Source organism: Scyliorhinus torazame, chromosome 7 (assembly GCF_047496885.1).
Source record: "Scyliorhinus torazame isolate Kashiwa2021f chromosome 7, sScyTor2.1, whole genome shotgun sequence".
Classification (NCBI taxonomy): domain Eukaryota; kingdom Metazoa; phylum Chordata; class Chondrichthyes; order Carcharhiniformes; family Scyliorhinidae; genus Scyliorhinus; species Scyliorhinus torazame.
In genome coordinates this window covers 176,863,532-176,887,696 of record NC_092713.1, presented here as the reverse complement: position 1 = coordinate 176,887,696, position 24,165 = coordinate 176,863,532, and the positions used below count along the sequence as shown (strand labels likewise).

The 24,165-nt window shown below is 47.5% G+C and overlaps 1 protein-coding gene across 20 annotated transcripts in view; it reads right to left on the bottom strand.

The window, feature by feature from the left end:
* Window positions 1–24,165, bottom strand: part of LOC140426724 (soluble guanylate cyclase 88E-like) — a 581,053-nt gene that overhangs the window by 32,834 nt on the left and 524,054 nt on the right. For 12 of the 20 annotated variants that reach the window (XM_072511824.1, XM_072511828.1, XM_072511833.1 and 9 more), the window contains 2 exons: window positions 15,692–15,838; window positions 12,882–13,010 (listed from right to left, as the gene is read on the bottom strand). The exons of 2 other annotated variants lie outside the window; for them this stretch is intronic. In XM_072511824.1, the coding sequence (XP_072367925.1) occupies window positions 12,882–13,010; window positions 15,692–15,838 (276 nt within the window). Of the gene's footprint in view, window positions 1–10,102; window positions 10,160–12,881; window positions 13,011–15,691; window positions 15,839–24,165 lie in introns of those variants that run through there. 6 more of the 20 variants (XM_072511827.1, XM_072511831.1, XM_072511825.1 and 3 more) reach the window with 5 other exon arrangements.

The window sequence follows — 24,165 nt, the reverse complement described above, 5'->3', positions numbered from 1 at the left end:
TGGTAAAGAAGGCAAATGGTAGGTTGGCCTTCATTGCGAGATGTTTCGAGTACAGAAGCAGGGATGTGTTGCTGCAAGTATACAGGGCTTGGTGAGGCCACACCTATAATATTGTGTGCAGTTTTTGGTCTCCTTTCCTGAGGAAGGATGTTCTTGCTCTCGAGAGAGTGCAGCAAAGACTGATTCCAGGGATGGCGGGACTGTCATATGTGGAGAGATTGACTAGGTTAGGACTGTTCTTGCTGGAGTTCAGAAGAATGAGGGGGGATTTCATAGAGACTTATAACATTCTAACAGGACGGGACAGGCTAGATTCAGGGAAGATGTTACAATGATGGGTGTGTCCAGAACCGGGGTCACAGTCTGAGTATTTCAGGGTAAACCATTTCGGACAGAGATGAGAAGACATTTCTTCACCCAAAGAGTGGTGAGCCTGTGGAATTCATGACCACGGGAAGTAGATGATGCTAAAACATTGAATATATTCAAGAGGCGGCTAGATATAGCACTTGGGGAGCATGGGATCAAAGGCTATGGGGGAAAGCAGGATCAGGCTTTTGAGTTGGATGATCAGCCATGATCGTGATGAATGGCGGAGCAGGTTCAGCAGGCCAAAAAGCCTCCTCCTGCTCCTATCTTTTCCATATGTATCCATGTAATCTGAAAGATGCACGCATGTGCATGCACGAGTACTTGTGTGTGTGCGTTTGTGTGCATGTTTTAAAGGTGAGGGCTTCGCTGGCTAGGGCAGCATTTATTGCCCATTCCTCGTTGCCCTCGAGAATGTGGTGCTGAGCCACCTTCTTGAACCGCTGCAGCCATGTGGTGTAGGTAGACCTACAGTGCAGTTGGGGGGGGTTTGCGGGATTTTGACCGGACAACAGTGAAAGAACGGTGCTATATTTCCAAGTTAGGATGATGAGTGACTTGGAAGGGAATGTCTAGATGGTGGTGTTCCCAGGTACACGCTGCCTTTGTCATTCAAGATGGTAGTGGCTGTGGTTTGGAAGGTGATTCCTAAGGAGCTGTGGTGAGAACATCCTGTAAATGGTACACATGCTGCTAATGTGCATCGGTGATGCAAGGTTTGAATGTTTATGGAAGATGTAACCATCAAGTGTGCTACTTTGTTCTGGATGGTATGGAGCTTCTTGAGTGTTGGAGCTGTAGCCAATCAGGCAAATGGGGAGCATCCGAGTACACTCCTGACTTATGCCTTGTAGATGTTTGAGGCTTTGGGGAGTCCGGAGGTGAGTTACTCTCCACAGGATGCCTTGCTTCTGAACTGCTACTGCATCCAAATTGACTATTTGGCTAGTCATTTTCAGTTTCTGGTCAGCGTGTGTGTGTGTGTGTGTGGTGTATTTAGGTGTGTATGTGTGTGTGTGTGTGGGGGGGGTGTATATGTGTCTTGCGGCTTATGGGTGTGTGTTCGTGAGTGGAAGGGCTTGCTGTGAGTATGTTAGGGTGTGCTTGCATGTGTCGATGTGGAAATGTGTGGGTTTGTGTGTGTGTGTATGTGGGTGTGTGTTTATCTGTGTGGATGTGCGTGCTGGTGTGGATGGGGTGTCTGTGTGTGTGCGTGTGGAAAGGTGCGCATATGTGTGTGTGTATGTGGCCGCATGTGTATGGGGGGTATGTATGTGGGTGCATGTAAGAGCGTGAGTGTATGTGGTTGGGTGTGAGGGTGTGTGATTGTATGGGTGTATAAGTGCGCGAGTCCAGCTGAGTAATTGAGTATCTGAGTGTGTTTGACTGTTTAGTATGTGCATGTGGGGGTCTGTGCGAATGGGGTGGGGGAGTCTCTGTTAGCGTGTGTGTGGGAGGGTGGGTGTGTTTGCGTGTTGGTGTGTGAGTGAATGTGTGCGTGTATGTGTATGGAGGAGGGGCTGTGAGGATGTGTCTGTGTGTGTGGCAGCCAGTGTGTGTCTATGCGTGGGTGCGTGCGTGTGTTTGTTTCTGTGGGTGTTATGTGAGTGTCTGGGTTGGCATGTCAGTTTGTGTGTAGCTGCGTGTGGCAGTTATTATGTGTCAGAGTGCGGGTGTATGTAATTTTGTGTGGGAGATTGTGTCTGTGTTTGAGGTTGTGGGTGCATGACTGTGTGGGTGTGTGTCTGTTTGTGTGTTGCTGTGTGGTGGGGTGTGTCTGTGCGGGTGAGTTTGTTGTGGATGAGTTTGTGTGTAGTTGGTGCATGTTAATGGTGTCTGCCTGAATGTGTGTGTGGGTGTGCATGTGAGTATGTGTATGTGAGGGGCTTGTGGGCATGTGTGTGACTTTGCGACTATGGTGTGTAAGTGTGTGTGTGCGCACGGGTGGGGGTATTTGGACGTTTGTGGGTGTGTGTGCATATGTGTTGTTGAATTTGTGTCCATGGGTGTGTGTAAGTGTGCATGTGCGTGTGGATATATGTAGGTACTTGTGTGAACGGATGTGTAGGTGTGTGAGGGGTTTGAGTGTGCACGCGTGATTGTGTGTGTGTATGTGGACTTGTGAGCTAGTGTGGGTATGTGTGCGGGTGTGTGAGGGTGTTTGTTTGGTGAGTGTGGATGTGTGAGAAAGTGTGTGCGTGTTTGTGGGTGGTATGTATATGGGTGCATGTGAGAGTGTGTGAGTATATAGTTGGGTGTGAGGGTTTGTGTTGGTGTGTGAGAGTGCGGTGTGCGCGCGAGTGTGTGGCTGCTTGAAAATGTTAGTGTGTGTGTGTTCACGTGTGCGGGTCTGTGCTTATGGGGTGTGTGTGTGCATGTGTGCGGGTGTGTGTATACGGCGGAGGGGTTGTGGGGATGCGAGTGTCGAGGTGCGGGTATATGTGTGAGTGCGTTCGGGTTTGTGTGGGTGGGGTTGTGACATTGCATGTGAGAGTGTGTGTGGGGGGGGGGGGTTGTGTGTCATTGGCATAGAATCATAGACGTTTACAGCATGGAAACAGGCCCTTCGGCCCAACCAGTCCATGCCGCCCAGTTTTTACCATAAGCTAGTCCCAGTTGCCCGCACTTGGCCCATAACCCTCTATACCCATCTTACCCATGTAACTATCTAAATGTTTTTTAAAAGACACAATTGTACCCGCCTCTACTACTACCTCTGGCAGCCCATTCCAGACACTCACTACCCTCTGAGTGAAGAAATTGCCCCTCTGGGCCCTTCTGAATCTCTCCCCTCTCACCTTAAACCTATGCCCTCTAGTTTTAGACTCCCCTACCTTTGGGAAAAGATGTTGACTATCTACCTTATCTATGCCCCTCATTATTTTATAGAACTCTCTAAGATCACCCCTAAGCCTCCTATGCTCCAAGGAAAAAAGTCCCAGTCTATCCAGCCTCTCCTTATAACTCAAACCATCAAGTCCCGGCAACATCCTAGTAAATCTTTTCTGCACTCTTTCCAGTTTAATAATATCCTTCCTATAATAGTGTGGGGTGTGTGCGTGTGGGGGTGTCGGTGTGTGTGTGGCTTTGTGACTGCGGTGTTGACAAATGTGATATAAAATAGTAAGTTTAAATATTAGTTACAGTAATGTAGATAGAGGTCAGTTTAATTCTAGTGAGTTCACAAAGGACAAAGGATTTCAGCAAGCATGGCAAGGAAGGGGGAGGAGTGTCTGGTAGAAGAGGGAAAAAGGATGCTGGGTAACAAGAGGCCCAGGGTTAAGGAATGAGAAGTGAGCCAATTAGGATGTATGGCCAGGTCAGGAGGGGTATAGGATGACCTATGGGAATCTGTATGTGCAACTTGATGCCATTTGAATGTATTTGCAGAGATCCCTTTGTCTCGGACCTCATTCGTTTCCAAGGGGTCCAGACTGATTCTGTGTTCTGTGTCCCTGAGAAGCGAGTCAGACTTGCAAGTTGGTTAAAAATAAATAATACTATGCCTACAAATCCATCTCGAGTTTTATTGAGGCCAGACTGACAGGTAAAGAATTCAATGTTTTGTCATTTGGTGCCGGAAACCCAGGATTTCTCCAGACGGTTATCGACCAACTGCAAAATCAGAATTAGACTGATTTTGGACAAGGAAAGTGGAAACGGGCCCACAATGTGTGCAGCTGGAACATGACACACATTGGTTTCCCCCTCTTCTCATGGTCTGATTGGTCTGGTCACTGGTTGGTAAGGAAAGATCGTCTCGACTAAATCAAAGGTGAGTCTGGGGATTAGAAAATTGAACTGATGGGACATCTGGCAAGATGTTTAGTTCTACAAGTGTTTTTGATGAACTGATGGGACATCTGGCAAGATGGTTTAGTTCTACGAGTGTTTTTGATGAACTGATGGAACATCTGGCAAGATGGTTTAGGTCTACAAGTGTTTTTGATGAACTGATGTGACATCTGGCAAGACGGTTTAGTTCTACGAGTGTTTTTGATGAACTGATGTGACATCTGGCAAGACGGTTTAGTTCTACGAGTGTTTTTGATGAACTGATGGGACATCTGGCAAGACGGTTTAGTTCTACGAGTGTTTTTGATGAACTGATGGGACATCTGGCAAGACGGTTTAGTTCTACAAGTGTTTTTGATGAACTGATGGGACATCTGGAAAGATGGTTTAGTTCCACGAGAGTGTTTTTAAAACTATAGTTGATTAAGCTAAAATTGTATCGTTGGACTGGAGTGGCGAGAAACGATGAATTTTAAAACAAACTGGATGCTGCATGTTAGTTGAAGCAGAAATCTCTCAAAGGGTTAACAGCAGCTTGAGATAACAGGCAGCTTGTGGTGTAATTGGATACCTTTCTTTCGAGTCAGTGAAACTCCAGCAAAGTTACGGTTTGAATTAATTAAACGAAACCAGTGGATTTCTCCACCTCTTTGATAAAAGTTAATTATTTTAGCAAGCAATTGATTGAAATAGCCAGAATCTTAAGTTTGAATTACTTGAAATAATGTTTATCTCATTTTCTTTGTGAATTAATAGAAACTTAAAGAAACTCACTGACACCATTTTAAAAAGTGTAAATCTGGAGATGACAGTTGACTTTGCTCCGCAGCCATTTTTGTGAATGTAAGAAAAACTTGTTAAAAGAAAAATTGTTCAGATAAAGAATTATATAAGATAAAGAAGATAAAGTTGTAAAAGTCATACAAGTTTGTGTTAAGCAAATCGTAAATTCAGTTCTGAGTTGAGATCAGAGCGAAGCTTGCAGGTTGCAGTAATTCAATTTGAATTTTCAAACATTTTAAGTTTTAAAAGAACACTGTTAAAACCTTTAAAATAATTTTGCCAAGTAGCAAAAATTGCCATTGGTTATAAATCGGCAAATAATTTTAAAAAAAGAGAGCCAAAGTATGAAAGCTAAAGAGTTAATTAGATTATGGGGACAATATTGTCAACATGAGAGGGATGAGATCATGTTATTAAGTTGGCAAGAAAATGCCTTTAAAATGGGGATTCCAATTTGTGAAAGGGGGAACCAGAAAACTCTGGAGATCTTGAAAAAGGAGTGTGCATTCAAAAAACGCGCAAGTAAAGAGAGGGTGGACTCGAGAAAAAAAATGAGCTACGTAGTCCAATGGCTGGCCTTGCATTGACAGAAGCAGACGAGGACCCAGAGAATTGGACCATGTCGGGTAGAGTCCCGACTGCACCAGTAGCATTGCCTGCACTAATTCCGGAACCACCAGGGTATCATAATTTATATCTAGTCACTGCTCCCCAGATTCAAATCATGCCAGCCTCTCCAGCCCCTTCGGTTGATAAATTGGGTTCTATTTCAGCATCTTCACCGTCTGTTAGAAAAGGGGAGCTCTGTTCAACCTCAGTTAGCTCGAGGACCCGATCTCGAACAATGGGAGAGGGGCCTGATCCTATCCAGAAACAATCAGGCATACCACCTAGATCCCTTCAGACCGATATGGTAGGACAGAAAAGTATGAGAACAAAGAAAGAGGATGGGAATGTTATGAGGAGCCGGAGCTCCCCCTAGTGGAAGGGAAGGACGTCGAAGTCTTTGAAGAGCCAGAGGAATCCGCTAGAGCGCCCCCTAGTGAGACTCTGAGACAGCTGCCGATTCGGAAAATACCAAACCCTGATGCTGTAACGGCGGCCGCCCAGCCCACGACAGACGTTTATTTCCCATGGAGACCCAGTGAGATGATGGCTATTCTGGCTGCAATCCCAGACAGGAAGAAATCTCCTGCTGCTTTCGTGGATCATCTGAGAACTACCATCTCAGTGTATCAAGCTGATTCAAGGGATCTCTGGGCCCTAGTCCAGCAGGTTATGACCCCAGCAGAGTACCGCAATCATCTCAATCACTTGAATTATGCAAGCCACGCCGCACTTCAGCAAGCCCATGCTTTGGACGATGATCGACAGGCACAAATCCTGAATGCGTTGAATGTCACATTTCAAAAGCCCATAAACATTTCTGCTATCTTTGACCTCAAACCTAAAAAGACTGAAGAGCCAGAGGAATTTCTGGAATGTTTCAATGATATCTACTGTGGGCAGTCAGGCGACTTGTCGTACCAAAATGGTCAGAATTCCCCTCAATATTGTGCAATGTTAATGAATTGCCTACCACCTTCCGTGGCTACTGCCGTGAAATGTAATAACATGAATTGGACAGGGCCAGGGCAGTCAGATGTTATTGGAAGGAGGGTGTAAGCCAGGAAGGAGGCTCAGTTACAAAGATTAAGACTGAGTATGTAATGAAAAATGATGATCTGAGACCCCAACCAGCGGCAGATACGGTGGCTTACCAGCTGGAACCCCAGTATTGTGACCTTGGGTGAGTGGATCATCATGGGGTAGGATATCAAACCCACCCAAATGGACCCTCAGCTTCTCTTTATGGCCCACCATATGCACCAACAGCTTCACAACTGCCGCCCCTCTAAGGGGCCATTGGTCTACTGGGAAAAGAGGACGGGGCCGATAAAGAGGGAACAATACATGTTTTAATTGCGGCCGTGCAGATCGCTGGCAACAGGAATGCCCCTTTAAAAGACGGGCAGCAGGAGACTACCCGACCCAAAGGAGGGGGTACCCACCAAGGGGAGGACAGACGAGGTACACGGACTTCTCCCAGGCAAACCCTTTCATAACACAAGATTGACTAGCTACGTTAGTCATAAGGACTCTCCAATCGGACAGGGAACCTATTATCTCTCTGCAGATAAGAGATCAACACTGCCCATTTGTAATCGGCATTGGAGCAGCCATGTCTTCGGTGCAATCAGAACTTCCGACAACCACTATCCGACCACACCCAGCATTTGTCGGGGTTCCAAGGACAGGTGTGTGAGTATCATATTTCTGAACCTGTGACAGTCACTTATGAGAATAAGTCTGCGGATCATCAGTTTGTGGTGACTACTGGATTGGACTGTAACTGTTGACCCGAGATTTACTGTGTATCTTCCAGCTACAGCTAGAGTGCGGAGACGAAGGGATAACGGTTCAATCATGGAGGATGAGACAATAGTGCTATATTTCTATCACTCCCAAGTGGTGGGCGTTAGACATTGAACATTCACTGCAGCTGCTCTGTGGGGGTGTTTGTGGTGCATTGGTATTGTCACTGGACTGGTAATCCAGAGGCCCAGAGTAATACAGTACAGGAACAGATCCTTCAGCCCTCCAAGCCTGTACCAGTCATGATGCCAACCTTGGCTAAAACCCTCAGCATTCCTTGTGCCGTATTCCTCTAAACCCATCTTATCCATGTATTTGTCAAGATGCCTTTTGAACACCGTTAATGTATCTGCTTCCATATCCTCCCCTGGCAACGCATTCCAGACACTCACCACCCTCTATGTAAAAATCCTGCCTCGCACATCTCCTCTAAACTTTGCCCCATGGACCTTAAACCTATACCCCCTAGTGACTGACCCCTCCACCCTGGGAAAGAGTGCCTGCTCATCCACGCTATCCATGCACCTCATAATCTTGTAGACCTCTTGAGGTCACCCCTCAACCTCAGTCATTCTAATCAAAACAGTCTGCGTTTATTCAGCCTCTCCGCATAGCTAACAACCTCCAGACCAAACAACCTCCTCTGCACCCTCTCCAAGGGTTGTGTGCAATAGTTGTGTAGAATTGTGTGCAATATTCCAAGTGCGACCGTACCAAGGTTCTATACAACTGGAGCATGACTTGCCAGTTTTTATACTCGATGTCCCGACAAATGAAGGCAATCATTCCGTATGCTTTCTCTACTACTTTGCCCACTTGTGTTGCCACTTTCAAAGATCTGTGGACTTTCTGACTTTCTATATTCCTATGAATTTTGCCATTTCCGGTATATTACCCCTCTGTGTTAGACCTACCAAAATGCATTAGCTAGCATTTGTACCTCCAACCTATCTATGTCTTGCTGTATCCCCTGACAATCTTCAACGCTATCTGCCACTCCACCAACCTTGGTGTCATCCGTGAACCTCCTAATCAGACCAGCCACATTTTCCTCCAATTCGTTTATGTATACTACAAACAATAGAGGCCCCGACACAGATCTCCGTGGAACACCACTAGTCACAACCTTCCATTCACCAAAATACTCTTCTACTGCTACCCTTTGCTTTCTGTGACAGAGCCAGTTCTGTATCCATCTTGCCACCATGTGACTTCACCTTTTGTACCAGTCTGCCATAGGCACATTGCTGAAGTTCATGTAAACAACATCCACTGCCCTCTCCTCATTAATCATCTTTGTCACCTCCTCAAAACTCGATAAAGTTAGTGAAGCACGACCTCCCCTTCACAAAACCATGTTGTCTATCGCCAATGAGACCATTTGTTTCCAAATGGATATAAATCCTGTCCCTGATAATTCTCACCAATAATTAACCGACTACCGACGTGAGGTTCACCAGCTTATAGATTCTTAGATTATCCTTGCTACCTTTATTAAACAGTGGTACAACATTAGCCATTCTCCAGTCTTCTGGGATTTCACCTGCAGGCTATGAGGATACAACGATGTCAGTTAAGGCCCCAACAATTTCCTCCTTTGCTTATCTCAGTATTCTGGAGTAAATCCCATCAGGCCCAGGAGACGCATCAACCTTAATGTATTTTAAAAGACGCAGTACCTCCTCCTTTTCGATGACAACCAGATTGTCCATACACCTTACCCAAGAATCATCTTCCAGAAAGTCCTCTTCTTTGATGCAAAGTACTCATTTAGTAGCTCGCCATTTCCTCTGGGTCAACACACTGTCCATAGGTGGTCCAATCCTTTCCATGGCCACCCTCTTGGATTTTACCGATGAGTAAAAAGCTTTGGGGTTCACCTTACTCTAACTTGCCAAGAACATTTCATGACCCCTCCTAGCCCTCCTAATTTCCCACTTAAGTACCTTCCTACTTTCTTTGTACTCCTCGAGGATTTTGACTGTTCCCCCACCCTTCTAGACCATACAAAAGCCTCCGTCTTTTTTTTGACAATGTTCACAATATCCCTCGTTAGCCACGGCTCCCTAAACTTCCCATACTTACTATTCGTTCTCTCAGAAGCGTGACTTTCCTGAATTCTAATCAAATGTCGCTTGAAAGACTCCCACATGTCCGATTGTGATTTACCCTGCAACAGACGCATCAAATCCAAATTCTTCAATTCCTGTCCAATGTTATCGTCATTTGCCTTTTCCCCAGTTTAGCACCTTAACACAATGGTTACCCTCATCCCTATCTGAAAGTACCCTAAAACTTACGGAGTTATTATCACTACTCCCAAAATCTTCCCCTACTGAAACCAGGACCACCTGGCCAGGCTCATTCCGCAATTCCAGATCCACTATTGCCCCATCCCTAGTTGGACTATCTACATCTTGCATCAAGAAGCCTTCCTGAATACACCTTATAAACACTGCCCCGTCCACGTCCCTAGCACTAAATGAGTCACATTCAATATAGGGGAAATTAAAATCCCCTGCCGTAACAACCATGTTACTTTAGCACCTATCCAAAATCTTTCCACCTTCTGCTCCTCTTTCTCTTGCCGACCGATGGGGGTTCTGTAATAATGCTCTGGGCATCCAAGTTCGACTTCCAGACATAAAATGAAAAGTCTAATGGCCATCAATAAATCATTGGCGATTGTTGTAAAAATTGATGTGGCCCTTTAGACTAGGGGAAATTCTGCTGTCCTTACCTGGTGACTCCAGAATCGCAGTAATGTGCTTGGCTTTTAAATACACTTTGATCTCGCCTAGAAAGTTAAAGGGCAATTAGAGACTAGTAATAAATGCTGGCCCAGCCAGTGAGGCCCATTAACAAAATAAAACTGACTGCAGGTTCCCGGCAGTCCCCGTGAAAAATAATGAGTCATTGATTGCTCTGCAGAAACTTAGGCATCATTTCAAGACCCCCTTATCTTGAACCACTGACTACATGAAGCAACCCTTCATTACGAACAATCCACGAAAGCAACCAAAGAGTCCAGCTAGAGTGAGGAGTTTCAGACATCTTCAACAATGTTATTTGAACAGTGACTGTAGAACTAGCACTGCCACTTGGGTGAGTATAACAACTTTCACACTATTTTGAAAACTACATAAAATAAGGGAAGCAAGAATTGTGACCAGAGGTCACAATTGTGACAATGAAAAAAGACAAATGCTATCGCAACTGGAAATGTGTACCACATAAAAAGCAGCTTTGTTCCCATTTGTAAGGTTCACTCTAAATCAGAGAAACATAAATCTGAATAATGTTAGAATAAATGGAGACCAACAGCTACGAAGCAGCAACAACATTTGTACAAGTCTTGTGCAATGGTTTGAAAGGGGATCAAAATGCCGGATTAGTATTGGCCTCAGAGGGGCAGCAATTCAGGCATATCTGTTTGGTTTGGGTTGAGGAGAATACTAACTTTTCTGTGAATCATTGTGAAATAGAGAGAGGGGGAATAGCTGATCCTGGAGGCTATGATGAGGAATTCAGGTAAGATTCACATCGGGTTTAGGGGAGAGAGAGCTGGTTAATGGGATTAATTTGATTCTGGGATGGGGAGAGGATCTTTCTGATCCTTATGACATAAGAACATAAGAACTAGGAGCAGGAGTAGGCCATCTGGCCCCTCGAGCCTGCTCCACCATTCAATGAGATCATGGCTGATCTTTTGTGGACTCAGCTCCACTTTCCGGCCCGAACACCATAACCCTTAATCCCTTTATTCTTCAAAAAACGATATCTTTATCTTAAAAACATTTAATGAAGGAGCCTCTACTGCTTCACTGGGCAAGGAATTCCATAGATTCACAACCCTTTGAGTGAAGAAGTTCCTCCTAAACTCAGTCCTAAATCTACTTCCCGTTATTTTGAGGCTATGCCCCCTAGTTCTGCTTTCACCCGCCAGTGGAAACAACCTGCCTGCATCTATCCTATCTATTCCCTTCATAATCTTATATGTTTCTATAAGATCCCTCCTCATCCTTCTAAATTCCAACGAGTACAGTCCCAGTCTACTCAACCTCTCCTCGTAATCCAACCCCTTCAGCTCTGGGATTAACCTAGTGAATCTCCTCTGCACACCCTCCAGTGCCAGTACGTCCTTTCTCAAGTAAGGAGACCAAAACTGAACACAATACTCCAGGTGTGGCCTCTCTAACACCTTATACAATTGCAGCAGAACCTCCCTAGTCTTAAACTCCATCCCTCTAGCAATGAAGGACAAAATTCCATTTGCCTTCTTAATCACCTGTTGCACCTGAAAACCAACTTTTTGCGACTCATGCACTAGCACACCCAGGTGTCTCTGCACAGCAGCATGTTTTAATGACCAATTAATGACCAATTTCCTTCACAGTTTATCACAACATGGTTTAATTTATCCGCATGAGACTTTTAATTCCAGATTTTTACTGAATTCAAATTTCACCATCTACCTTGATGGGATTCGAACCCAGGTCGAATCTATGGCATTACCTTGGCTCATGGATTACTAGTCCAGTGACAATGCCACTGGAAAGCATCCAATGGTTGCATCACTGCCTGGTATGTCTCAATACCCTAAGAAACTACAGAGAGTTGCGAACACAGTCCATTCCATCACCATTCCAATACCAGCCTCCCTGAATAGGCGCCGGAATGTGGCGACTAGGGGCTTTTCACAGTAACTTCATTTGAAGCCTACTTGTGACAATAAGCGATTTTTAATTAATTTTTCATTTCACAACGAACCAGCCCCCCATCCATTGACTGCCTATATCTCCCACTGCCTCAGGAAAGCGGGCCACATAATCAAAGACCGCTCCCATCTAGGCTTTCTCTCTGCCAACCTCTTCCATTGGGCAGAAAACACAAAAGTCTGAGAACACGCACTAACAGGTTTTAAAAAAAGCTTCTTCCCCACTGCTATCAGACTCTTTAAACATCATCTTATGGATTGAAATGATCTTTCCACGCATCTTCTGTACTGTGTAGCACTACACTCCAATGTCTATGTCTATGTGTTTACATTGCATATCTATCCTATGTCCTATATATTTCATGCATGCAACGATCTAAGTCTAAATAAATAATCTAAATCTACACCACCACATTCTCTTCTCTCAAACATTTCTTCATATGGCAGCACGGTGGCACAGTGGTTAGCACTGCTGTCACACAGCACAGAGGTCGCAGATTCGATCCCGGCTCTGGGTCACTGTCCATGTGGAGTTTGTACATTCTCCCCTTGTTTGCGTGGATTTAGCCCCCACAGCCCAAAGATGTGCAGGTTAGGTGGATTGGCCATGCTAAATTGCCCATTAATTGGAAACAATTAATTGGGCACTCTAAATTTAAATAAAAACATTTCTTCATCAAATATAATCTGTCCCTTAAGGAATCATCTCCCTCAATCATTACAGATCATTTGACAAGTTTCACATATCCATCTAATCCTGAGGTACCCTGATTCAGACAGGAACATCACGTCCAGCACACACCTGACAAAATGAATCCTCATTGGTACTGATCCCCTTCATCGACTTTCCCAGTGATCCTGTTGAAATGACCATTTCCCGAGGCAGCAATTCAACAGTTGCTTCATCATCTCTCATCTTGATTGGGTTCATCTAAAGATGGGAGGGTAATAAGGTTGCAGTAGGAGGCTACCATTAACGAGCAGCAATGTATGATACAAGCAGGGAGTCAAAATATACAGAGTGAGAGACGTCATTAGCACAGGACTTTTCAGGTACTGGCAGGAAGCCACGGACCGCCGACTTTGAAAGACAAATGTGTGGACTTTCCGATGATAGGACAAACCTTAATTTCTCTCTGGCAGCCTTGGGCCTCCAGTGCCCCGGTATGCACAGGCTCAAGCGAGGAGAAGGAGGAGTGCAGCCCCGCCCCCTTATGACGCGAGCAGCTTGGGTACACCCATTAAAAGCAAATATTTAAATAATAGATTTGGATAGAAAATAACAGGTAATGTTTTTAACAAGTGTTTTAAAGGTATGTAGACATTTTTTAAAAACATCGTTTTTAGCTATTTCTTTTAAACAGGCATGCTAAATTGTCCCTTAGTGTCCAAAATGTTAGGTGGGGTTACTGGGTTACAGGGATAGGGTGGGGAGTGGGCCAAGATTGGGTGCTCTTTCAGAGGATCGGTGCAGACCCGATGGGCCAAATGGACTCCTTCTGCACTGTAGGGATTCTATGATTCTATGGCTTTTGATAAAGTTTCACTTCGCATATGTCAAGTTAAAGCGCATGGGATTGCAGGCAGTGTCTTGAGATGAATAGAAAGCTGGTTAGCAGACAGGAAGCAAACAGCAGGAGCGCCAGCAGCAGTGCCTTTTTCTGACTGGCATGGCTACTGGGGTACCGCAGTGATCTGTGCTGGGCTCCCAACTGTTCACATTATATATTAAATACTAAATGTATTATCTCCAAATTTGGGGATGATACACAGTTAAACGGGCCGGTGAACTGCGAGTAGGATGCAGAGATGTTTCAGCAGGATTTGGACAGGCTGAGTGAGTGGGCATATGTATGGCAGATGCAGGATAACGTGGATAAATATGGGCAGATTCTCCGCCCCGACGCACCAGTTGTCAGGTGCGGCGTTTCCCCCCCCCCCCCCCCACAACCACGCCGGTAGCGGGATTCTCAGTCCCGCCATCCAGTCAGCGGGGTCTCATATTGTGGGCAGCCCCACGCCGTCGGGCAATCCTCGGGTGTGGGTGCGCTGCCAGCGCAACGGAGAATCGCCCCCCCCCCCCCCCCAGCGGTGAACCAAGGCAAGAACCGTTCGGTAGCAAAAATAGGAAGGTACATTATGATTTGAATATGTATAGATTGAGAGGTGGATACTCAGTGAGACCTTGGTGTCTTTCTGCACCAGTCGCTGAAAGTAAATGCGCAGGTAGAGCAGGCAGTAAAGAAGGCAAATCATATGTTGGCCTTCATAGTGAGAGGATGTGAGAGGATTTGAGTATCGGAATAGGGATGTTTTACTGCAATTGTGTAGGGCATTGTTGAGGCCACACCTTCAGTATTGTGCGCAGTTTTGGTGACCTTATCTGATGAAGAATGTTCTTGTTATGGAGGGAGTGCAGTGAAGGTTTACCAAGCTGACTCCTGGGATGGCGTGACTCACATATGAGGAGAGACTAAATCGGTTAAGACTATTCACTGAAGTTTAGAAGAGTGAAACTTGCAAAATTCTAACAGGATTAGATCGGGTAGATTCAGAAAGAATGTTCCGGGTGGTGGGGGGAGTTCATAACTAGGGGTCATAGCTTGAGGGTAAAGACTGAGGACTGTAGGACTGAGGTGAGGAGAGGTTCCTTCATCCAGACAGAGTGGTGAATCTGTGGAATTCACTATTACAAAATGTAGTTGAGGTTAAAACATTGTGTAATTTCAAGAAGGAATTAGATGTAGCTCTTGGGGTTAAAGGGATCAAGGGGGAGAAGAGGAAGGCGGGATCAGCATATTGATTTTTATGATCATAATGAATGGGTCCGCAGCTTGAGGGCCGAAAGGCCTCCTCCTGCTTCGATTTTCTTTGTATGCTTCTATGTATGTCTTAAAGAAGTAGTGACATGGAGCATTTGGATTGAAAGGGATTAAAGGGCGAACGGCAGGGACAGGTTACGGAGTTGGATGATCAGCTTTGTTCATAATGAAATGCGGAGCAGTTTAATTAGAATTTAATTATAATCTCATAAATGGTTTTCCCGCCAAAAGTTGCCCTTACATTAGGATTTCTCCCTCATTGATGTGACGTCACATCGGGGAGGTTCACATGTTTTCAAAACATTAAAGCAGACGGAGGGAACCCACTACGGGTTGCCCATGTATGTATAGCTCCCAGGTATGGTACTTGGGCTCTGCCCTCTGGCTCTTGGAGCAGTGAGAGGGCAACTCTGTGGAGTTCCAAGTGTGGGGTGACGGGATGGTTTCCTTGTGTGGGGACGTGGTGAGGGGATCAGTGTGTACGTGGGGGGGGGGGGGGGGGGGCGCGGCGGGTTTGATGTATTTGGTTGGAGACCAGGGCACCTTTTTCCAACCTCGGGATTCCTGGTATTCGCAGTTTTCTTCTGCCCTGCCGCGCCAGTGTGACAGTGTGGGCAAGGCTGCAGGAATTTCTAATGTAATGGGAAAAGCGAGCTGTACAGCCGAAAAGCTACATGGGATCTTCTCATCTCAGCCAGCACTCAAGCGCAGCAAATCATGCCCAGTGGCTCTGATCATATATTTCTATTGGCTGGGGATCTTTCTTTAATGTAGACAGGGGATGTCTCACCAATTCTCCCTTACCACCCACTGAAGATAGTGGTGACAGGGTTGTTGTGCTGATTGCTTGATTCTCATATTGTGGGCAGGCAGCCTGTGCGTTAGCGTCCTTATCACGCTTCCCTGTCAACCAGTATGTTTCAATTTCCACATTTCCCTGCACAGAAACAGAATGGAAAAGTTAGAGAGGTACATAGTGCTCTCTCCAGGTCATTGACAGTGAATCAGCCTCTGTCCCGCGCCCATTCGCACAGTCAGACAGAGAGAGAGAGACGCACTGTCAGAAAGACAGAGCTGCACTGTCAGACACAGAGAGAGAGAGAACCGCACAGTCACAGAGAGAGAGAGCCACACAGTCAGAGGGAGAGAGAGTCGCACTGTCATAAACAGAGAGATAGCTGCACTGTCTGACAGAGAGAGGGAGAGAGAGAGCCGCACTGTCAGACACAGAGAGACGCAGTCAGAAACAGAGAGAGCCATACAGTCAGACAGACAGAGAGAGCGCCGCCCAGACACACAGAGAGCCGCACTGTTAGACAGGGAGAGAGAGCTGCACTGTCAGACAGCGAGAGAGAGACGAACTGTCAGACAGAGAGAGAGAGAGCCGCACTGTCAGACAGAGAGAGAGAGAGCCGCACTGTCAGACAGACAGAGAGAGAGCCGCACTGTCAGACAGAGAGAGAGAGAGCCGCACTGTCAGACAGAGAGAGAGCCGCATTACCAATCAGAGAGAGAGAGACCGCACTGTTAGATACAGAGACACAGAGCGAGCCGCACTGTCAGACAGCGAGAGAGAGAGAGCCGCACAGTCAGACATAGAATGAACCGCACTGTCAGACAGTGAGAGAGAAACAGAGCCCAACAGTCAGGGAGATGGAGCCGCACTGTCAGACAGGAGGGAGGGAGTCGCACTGTCAGACAGTGAGAGAGAGAGACAGAGCCGCACAGTCAGACACAGAGAGAGAGAGCCGCACAGTCTGAAAGAGAGAGCCGCATGGTCAGACATAGAGAGAGAGAGAGAGCCGCACTGTCAGACAGACAGAGAGAGAGCCGCACTGTCAGACAGAGAGACTGAGAGCCGCACTGTCAGACAGAGAGAGAGAGAGTCGGACTGTCATTCACAGAGAGAGACCGCACTGTTAGACACAGAGACAGAGAGGGAGCCGCACTGTCAGACAGTGAGAGAGAGACAGGGGTCAACAGTCAGACAGAGTGATGGAGCCGCACAGTCAGACAGAGAGAGAGGGAGTGCCGCACTGTCAGACAGAGAGAGAGAGAGCCGCATTGTCAGACAGAGAGAGAGAGAGAGAGAGAGGGGGGGGGGAGAGCCGCACTGTCAGACAGAGAGAAAGAGAGCCGCACTGTCAGACAGAGAGAGAGAGCTGCATTGTCAGACAGAGAGAGAGCCGGACTGTTAGACAGAGAGAGAGAGAGAGAGAGCCGCACTGTCAGACACAGAGACAGAGAGAGCCGTACTCTCATTCACACAGAGAGAGCCGTACTGTCAGACAGACAGAGAGAGACCGCACTGTCAGTGAGAGAGAGTCAACAGTCAGACAGAGTGATGGAGCCGCACAGTCAGACAGAGAGAGAGAGAGAGTGCCGCACTGTCAGACAGAGAGAGCAAGCCGCATTGTCAGACAGAGAGAGAGAGGGGGAGAGCCGCACTGTCAGACAGAGAGAAAGAGAGCCGCACTGTCAGACAGAGAGAGAGAGCCGCAGTGTCAGACAGAGAAAGAGCCGGACTGTTAGACAGAGAGAGAGAGAGAGCCGTACTGTCAGGCACAGAGACAGAGAGAGCCGTACTCTCATTCACACAGAGAGCCGTACTGTCATACAGACAGAGAGAGACCGCACTGTCAGACAGACAGAGAGAGACCGCACTGTCAGACAGGGAGACTGCGAGCCGCACTGTCAGACAGACAGAGAGAGAGCCGCACTGTCAGACAGAGAGACTGAGAGCCGCACTGTCAGACAGACAGAGAGAGACCGCACTGTCAGACAGGGAGACTGCGAGCCGCACTGTCAGACAGACAGAGAGAGAGCCGCACTGTCAGACAGAGAGACTGAGAGCCGCACTGTCAGACAGACAGAGAGAGAGTCGGACTGTCATTCACAGAGAGAGACCGCACTGTTAGACACAGAGACAGAGAGGGAGCCGCACTGTCAGACAGTGAGAGAGAGACAGGGGTCAACAGTCAGACAGAGTGATGGAGCCGCACAGTCAGACAGAGAGAGAGGGAGTGCCGCACTGTCAGACAGAGAGAGAGAGAGCCGCATTGTCAGACAGAGAGAGGGGGGGGGGGGGGGGGAGAGCCGCACTGTCAGACAGAGAGAAAGAGAGCCGCACTGTCAGACAGAGAGAGAGAGCTGCATTGTCAGACAGAGAGAGAGCCGGACTGTTAGACAGAGAGAGAGAGAGAGAGCCGCACTGTCAGACACAGAGACAGAGAGAGCCGTACTCTCATTCACACAGAGAGAGCCGTACTGTCAGACAGACAGAGAGAGACCGCACTGTCAGACAGAGAGAGCGCCGCACTGTCAGACAGAGAAACTGCGAGCCGCACTGTCAGACAGACAGAGAGAGAGCCGCACTGTCAGACAGAGAGACTGCGAGCCGCACTGTCAGACAGACAGAGAGAGACCGCACTGTCAGACAGAGAGAGAGAGAGCCGCACTGTCAGACAGAGAGACTGCGAGCCGCACTGTCAGACAGACAGAGAGAGAGCCGCACTGTCAGACAGAGAGACTGCGAGCCGCACTGTCAGACAGACAGAGAGAGACCGCACTGTCAGACAGAGAGACTGCGAGCCGCACTGTCAGACAGACAGAGAGAGACCGCACTGTCAGACAGAGAGAGAGCCGCACTGTCAGACAGAGAGACTGCGAGCCGCACTGTCAGACAGACAGAGAGAGACCGCACTGTCAGACAGAGAGAGAGCCGCACTGTCAGACAGAGAGACTGCGAGCCGCACTGTCAGACAGACAGAGAGAGAGCCGCACTGTCAGACAGAGAGACTGCGAGCCGCACTGTCAGACAGACAGAGAGAGACCGCACTGTCAGACAGAGAGACTGCGAGCCGCACTGTCAGACAGACAGAGAGAGACCGCACTGTCAGACAGACAGAGAGAGCCGCACTGTCAGACAGACAGAGAGAGACCGCACTGTCAGACAGACAGAGAGAGACCGCACTGTCAGACAGAGAGAGAGCCGCACTGTCAGACAGAGAGAGAGCCGCACTGTCAGACAGACAAAGAGAGAGCCGCACTGTCAGACAGACAGAGAGGGCCGCACTGTCATTCGCAGAGAGAGGCCGCACTGTCAGACAGACAGAAAGAGAGCGCACTGTCAGACAGAGTGTGAGAGGGAACCGCAGAGTCAGACAGAGAGAGAGAGACGCACTGTAGACGGAGAGGAAGCGAGAGAGACGGACTGTCAGACACAGAGAGCCGCTCGCTCAGTCAGAGAGAGAGAGCCGCACAGTCAGACAGAGAGGGAGCTGTACTGTCAGACACAGAGAGAGAGCCGCACTGTCAGACAGAGAGAGAGCCGCACTGTCAGACAGAGAGAGAGCGACGGAGTCGCGCAGTCAGGCACACAGAGAGAGCCGCACTGTCGGAAATAGAGAGAGACGCATTGTCAGACATAGAGAGAGAGTGGGCACTGTCAGACACAGAGAACGAGTGCTTACTGTCATTCACAGAGAGAGACCGCATTGTTAGATACAGACAGAGAGAGAGAGCCGCACAGTCAGAGAGAGAGTGCCGCACTGCCATTCACAGAGAGGGACCGCATTGTTAGACACAGACACACACACAGAGCCGCACAGTCAGAGAGTGAGAGGGAGACAGAGCCCAACAGTCAGACAGAGAGATGGAGCCGCACTGTCAGACAGAGGGAGCCGCACTGTCGGACAGTGAGACAGAGCCCAACAGTCAGACAGAGAGATGGAGCTGCACTGTCAGACAGAGGGAGCCGCACTGTCGGACAGTGAGAGAGACAGAGCCCAACAGTCAGATAGAGAGATGGAGCCGCACTGTCAGACAGAGGGAGCCGCACTGTCGGACAGTGAGAGAGACAGAGCAACACAGTCAGACAGAGAGAGAGAGAGAGAAAGAGCGGCACTGTCATTCACAGAGAGAGACCGCACTGTCAGACACAGAGACAAACAGAGAGCCGAACTGTCAGCCACAGAGAGCCGCACTTAACAGACAGTGAGAGAGAGCCAGAGCCGTACAGTCAGACATAGAACATAGAACAGTACAGCACAGAACAGGCCCTTCAGGCCTCGATGTTGTGCCGAGCCTTGTCCAAAACCAAGATGTCATCATTGGCTCCAGGAATAGTGCCAGAGGACTGGAGGATAGCAAATGTGGTCCCTTTGTTCAAAAAGGGGAGCAGAGACAACCCCGGCAACTATAGACCGGTGAGCCTCACGTCTGTAGTGGGTAAAGTCTTGGAGGGGATTATAAGAGACAAGATTTATAATCATCTAGATAGGAATAATATGATCAGGGATAGTCAGCATGGCTTTGTGAAGGGTAGGTCATGCCTCACAAACCTTATCGAGTTCTTTGAGAAGGTGACTGAACAGGTAGACGAGGGTAGAGCAGTTGATGTGGCGTATATGGATTTCAGCAAAGCGTTTGATAAGGTTCCCCACGGTAGGCTATTGCAGAAAATACGGAGGCTGGGGATTGAGGGTGATTTAGAGATGTGGATCAGAAATTGGCTAGCTGAAAGAAGACAGAGGGTGGTGGTTGATGGGAAATGTTCAGAATGGAGTTCAGTTACAAGTGGAGTACCACAAGGATCTGTTCTGGGGCCGTTGCTGTTTGTCATTTTTATCAATGACCTAGAGGAAGGCGCAGAAGTGTGGGTGAATAAATTTGCAGACGATACTAAAGTCGGTGATGTTGTCGATAGTGTGGAAGGATGTAGCAGGTTACAGAGGGATATAGATAAGCTGCAGAGCTGGGCTGAGAGGTGGCAAATGGAGTTTAATGTAGAGAAGTGTGAGGTGATTCACTTTGGAAGGAATAACAGGAATGCGGAATATTTGGCTAATGGTAAAGTTCTTGAAAGTGTGGATGAGCAGAGGGATCTAGGTGTCCATGTACATAGATCCCTGAAAGTTGCCACCCAGGTTGATAGGGTTGTGAAGAAGGCCTATGGAGTGTTGGCCTTTATTGGTAGAGGGATTGAGTTCCGGAGTCAGGAGGTCATGTTGCAGCTGTACAGAACTCTGGTACGGCCGCATTTGGAGTATTGCGTACAGTTCTGGTCACCGCATTATAGGAAGGACGTGGAGGCTTTGGAGCGGGTGCAGAGGAGATTTACCAGGATGTTGCCTGGTATGGAGGGAAAATCTTATGAGGAAAGGCTGATGGACTTGAGGTTGTTTTCGTTGGAGAGAAGAAGGTTAAGAGGAGACTTAATAGAGGCATACAAAATGATCAGGGGGTTGGATAGGGTGGACAGTGAGAGTCTTCTCCCGCAGATGGAAATGGCTGGCACGAGGGGACATAGCTTTAAACTGAGGGGTAATAGATATAGGACAGAGGTCAGAGGTAGGTTCTTTACGCAAAGAGTAGTGAGGCCGTGGAATGCCCTACCTGCTACAGTAGTGAACTCGCCAACATTGAGGGCATTTAAAAGTTTATTGGATAAACATATGGATGATAATGGCATAGTGTAGGTTAGATGGCTTTTGTTTCGGTGCAACATCGTGGGCCGAAGGGCCTGTACTGCGCTGTATCGTTCTATGTTCTATGTAAGATCAAGCTATCCCACTCCCTGTCATTCTGGTGTGCTCCATGTGCCTATCCAATAACCGCTTGAAAGTTTCTAACGTGTCCAATTCCACTATCACAGCAGGCAGTCCATTCCACACCCGAACCACTCTCTGATTAAAGAATACAACCTCGGACATCCCTGCTATATCTCCCACTGTGAACCTTTTAGTTATGCCCCCTTGGTACATCCATCGAGGAAATAGTCTCTGAACGTCCGCTCTATCTATCGCCCTCATCATCTTATAAACCTTTATTAAGTTGCCTCTCGTCTTCCTCCGCACGAAAGAGAAAAGCCGTGGTTACCTCAACCTTTCCTCAAAGGACCGATCCTCCAAACCAGGCAGCATCATAGTAAATCCCCTTTGCACCCTTTCCAATGCTTCCACATCCTTCCTATAGTTAGGTGACCAGAACTGCACACAATGCTCCAAATGTGGTCTCACCAGGGTCATGTACAGTTGCAGCATAACCCCACGGCTCTTAACCTCAAGCCCCCTGTTAATAAACGCGAACATACTATAGGCCTTCTTCCTGGCTCTATTCACTTGAGTGGGAACCTTCAGAGATCTGTGGACATGAACCCCAAGATCTCTCTGTTCCTGCATATTCCTCAGATTCCTGACGTTGACCCTGTAATCCGCATTCAAATGTTTTGTACCAAAATGAATCACCTCGCTCTTATCAGGGTTAAACTCCATGTGCCATTTTACGACCCAGCTCTGCATCCTATCAATGTCTCTTTGCAGCCTACAACAGCCCTCCACCTCATCCAGTATTCCACCAATCTTGGTGCCATCAGCAAATTTACTGACCCGCCCTTCAGCCCCCTCCTCCAAGTCATTGATAAAAATCACAAATAGCAGAGGACCCAGCACTGGTCCCTGTGGTACACCGCTGTTAACTGGTCTCCAGTCTGGAAATTTTCCATCCACCACCACTCTGTCTTTTTTGTTATATCCAGTTACTTATCCAATTGGCCAAATTTCCCTCTATCCCACACCTCCTTACTTTCTTCATGAGCCGACTATGGGGTATCTTATCTAACGCCTCACTAAAATCCATGTATACGACATCAACTGCTCTACCTTCATCTACACACCTAGTTACCTCCTCAAAGAATTCAATCAAATTTGTGAGGCAAGACTTACCCTTCACGAATCCGTGTTGACTATGCCTGATTAAGCTGCATCTTTCCAAATGGTCATAAATCCTATCCTTCAGGACGTTTTCCATTAACTTACCGACCACCGAAGTAAGACTAACCGGCCTATAATTACCAGCGTCATTCATGTTCCCTTTCTTGAACAGAGGAACAACATTCACCACTCTCCATTCATCTGGTACTATCCCCGTGGACAGCGAGGTCCCAAAGGTCAAAGCCAAAGGCTCTGAAATTTCATCCCTTGCCTCCCAAAGAATCCTAGGATATATCTCATCTGGCCCAGGGGACTTGACGACTCTAACGTTTTTCAAAATTGCTAACACATCCTTCCTCAGAACATCTACCTCCTCCAGCCTACCCGCCTGTATCACACTCTCATCCTCAAAAACATGGCCCCTCACCTTGGTGAACACTGAAGAAAAGTGCTCATTCAACGCTTCTATCTCTTCTAACTCCATGCACAAGTTCCCACTGCTGTCCTTGACCGGCCCTAATCTCACTCTGGTCATTCTTTTATTTCTCACTTAAGAGTAAAAGGCCTTGCGTTTTTCTTCGATCCGACACGCCAAGGACTTCTCATACCTCCTCCTAGCTTTCCCAAGCTCTTTGTTCAGCTTATTCCTTGCTACCTTGTAACCCTCAAGCGACCCAACTGAACCTCATTTTCTCATCCTTACACACGCTTCCTTTTTCGTCTTGACAAGACATTCAACCTCTTTTGTGAACCATGGTTCCCTCACACGCCCATTCCCTCCCTGCCTGACAGGGACATACCTATCAAGGACACGCAGTATTTGTTCCTTGAACAAGCTCCACTTTTAATTTGTGCCTTTCCCTGACAGTTTCTGTTCCCATCGTATGCTCCCTAATTCTTGCCTAATCGCATCATAATTACCGCTCCCTCAATTATGACGTATGGCCCTATCCCTCTCCATTGCAATAGTGAAAGACACCGAATTATGGTCACTATCTCCAAAGTTCTCTCGCACAAACAAATCTATCACTTGGCCCGTTCATTACCCAGTCCCAAATCCAATGTGGCCCCACCTCTTGTCGGCCTATCCACATATTGTGTCAGAAAACCCTCCTACACACACTGTACAAAAAATGCCCCATCCGAACTGTTCGACCTATATTCCAAATATTGATCGTTCCAATCAATATTTGGAAAGTTAAAGTCACCCATGACAACTGCCCTGAGTCCTCCACACCTATCATAATCTGTTTTGCAATTTCGTCCTCCACATCTCTATTACTATATTACTGCCGCACTGTCAGACAGAGAGAGAGAGAGCCGTACTGTCAGGCATAGAGAGAGAGAGAGCCGCACAGTCAGAGAGAGCGACCCGCACTGTCAGAGAGAGAGATGGACAGCCGCACAGTCAGACTGAGAGAGAGCAAGAGCCGCATTGTCAGAGAGAGAGAGACACATTTCAGACAGAGAGTTACAGGGCCGCACATTCAGACACGCAGAGGGAACCGCACTGTGGCACAGGCAGAGAGAGCCGCACTGTCATTCATAGAGA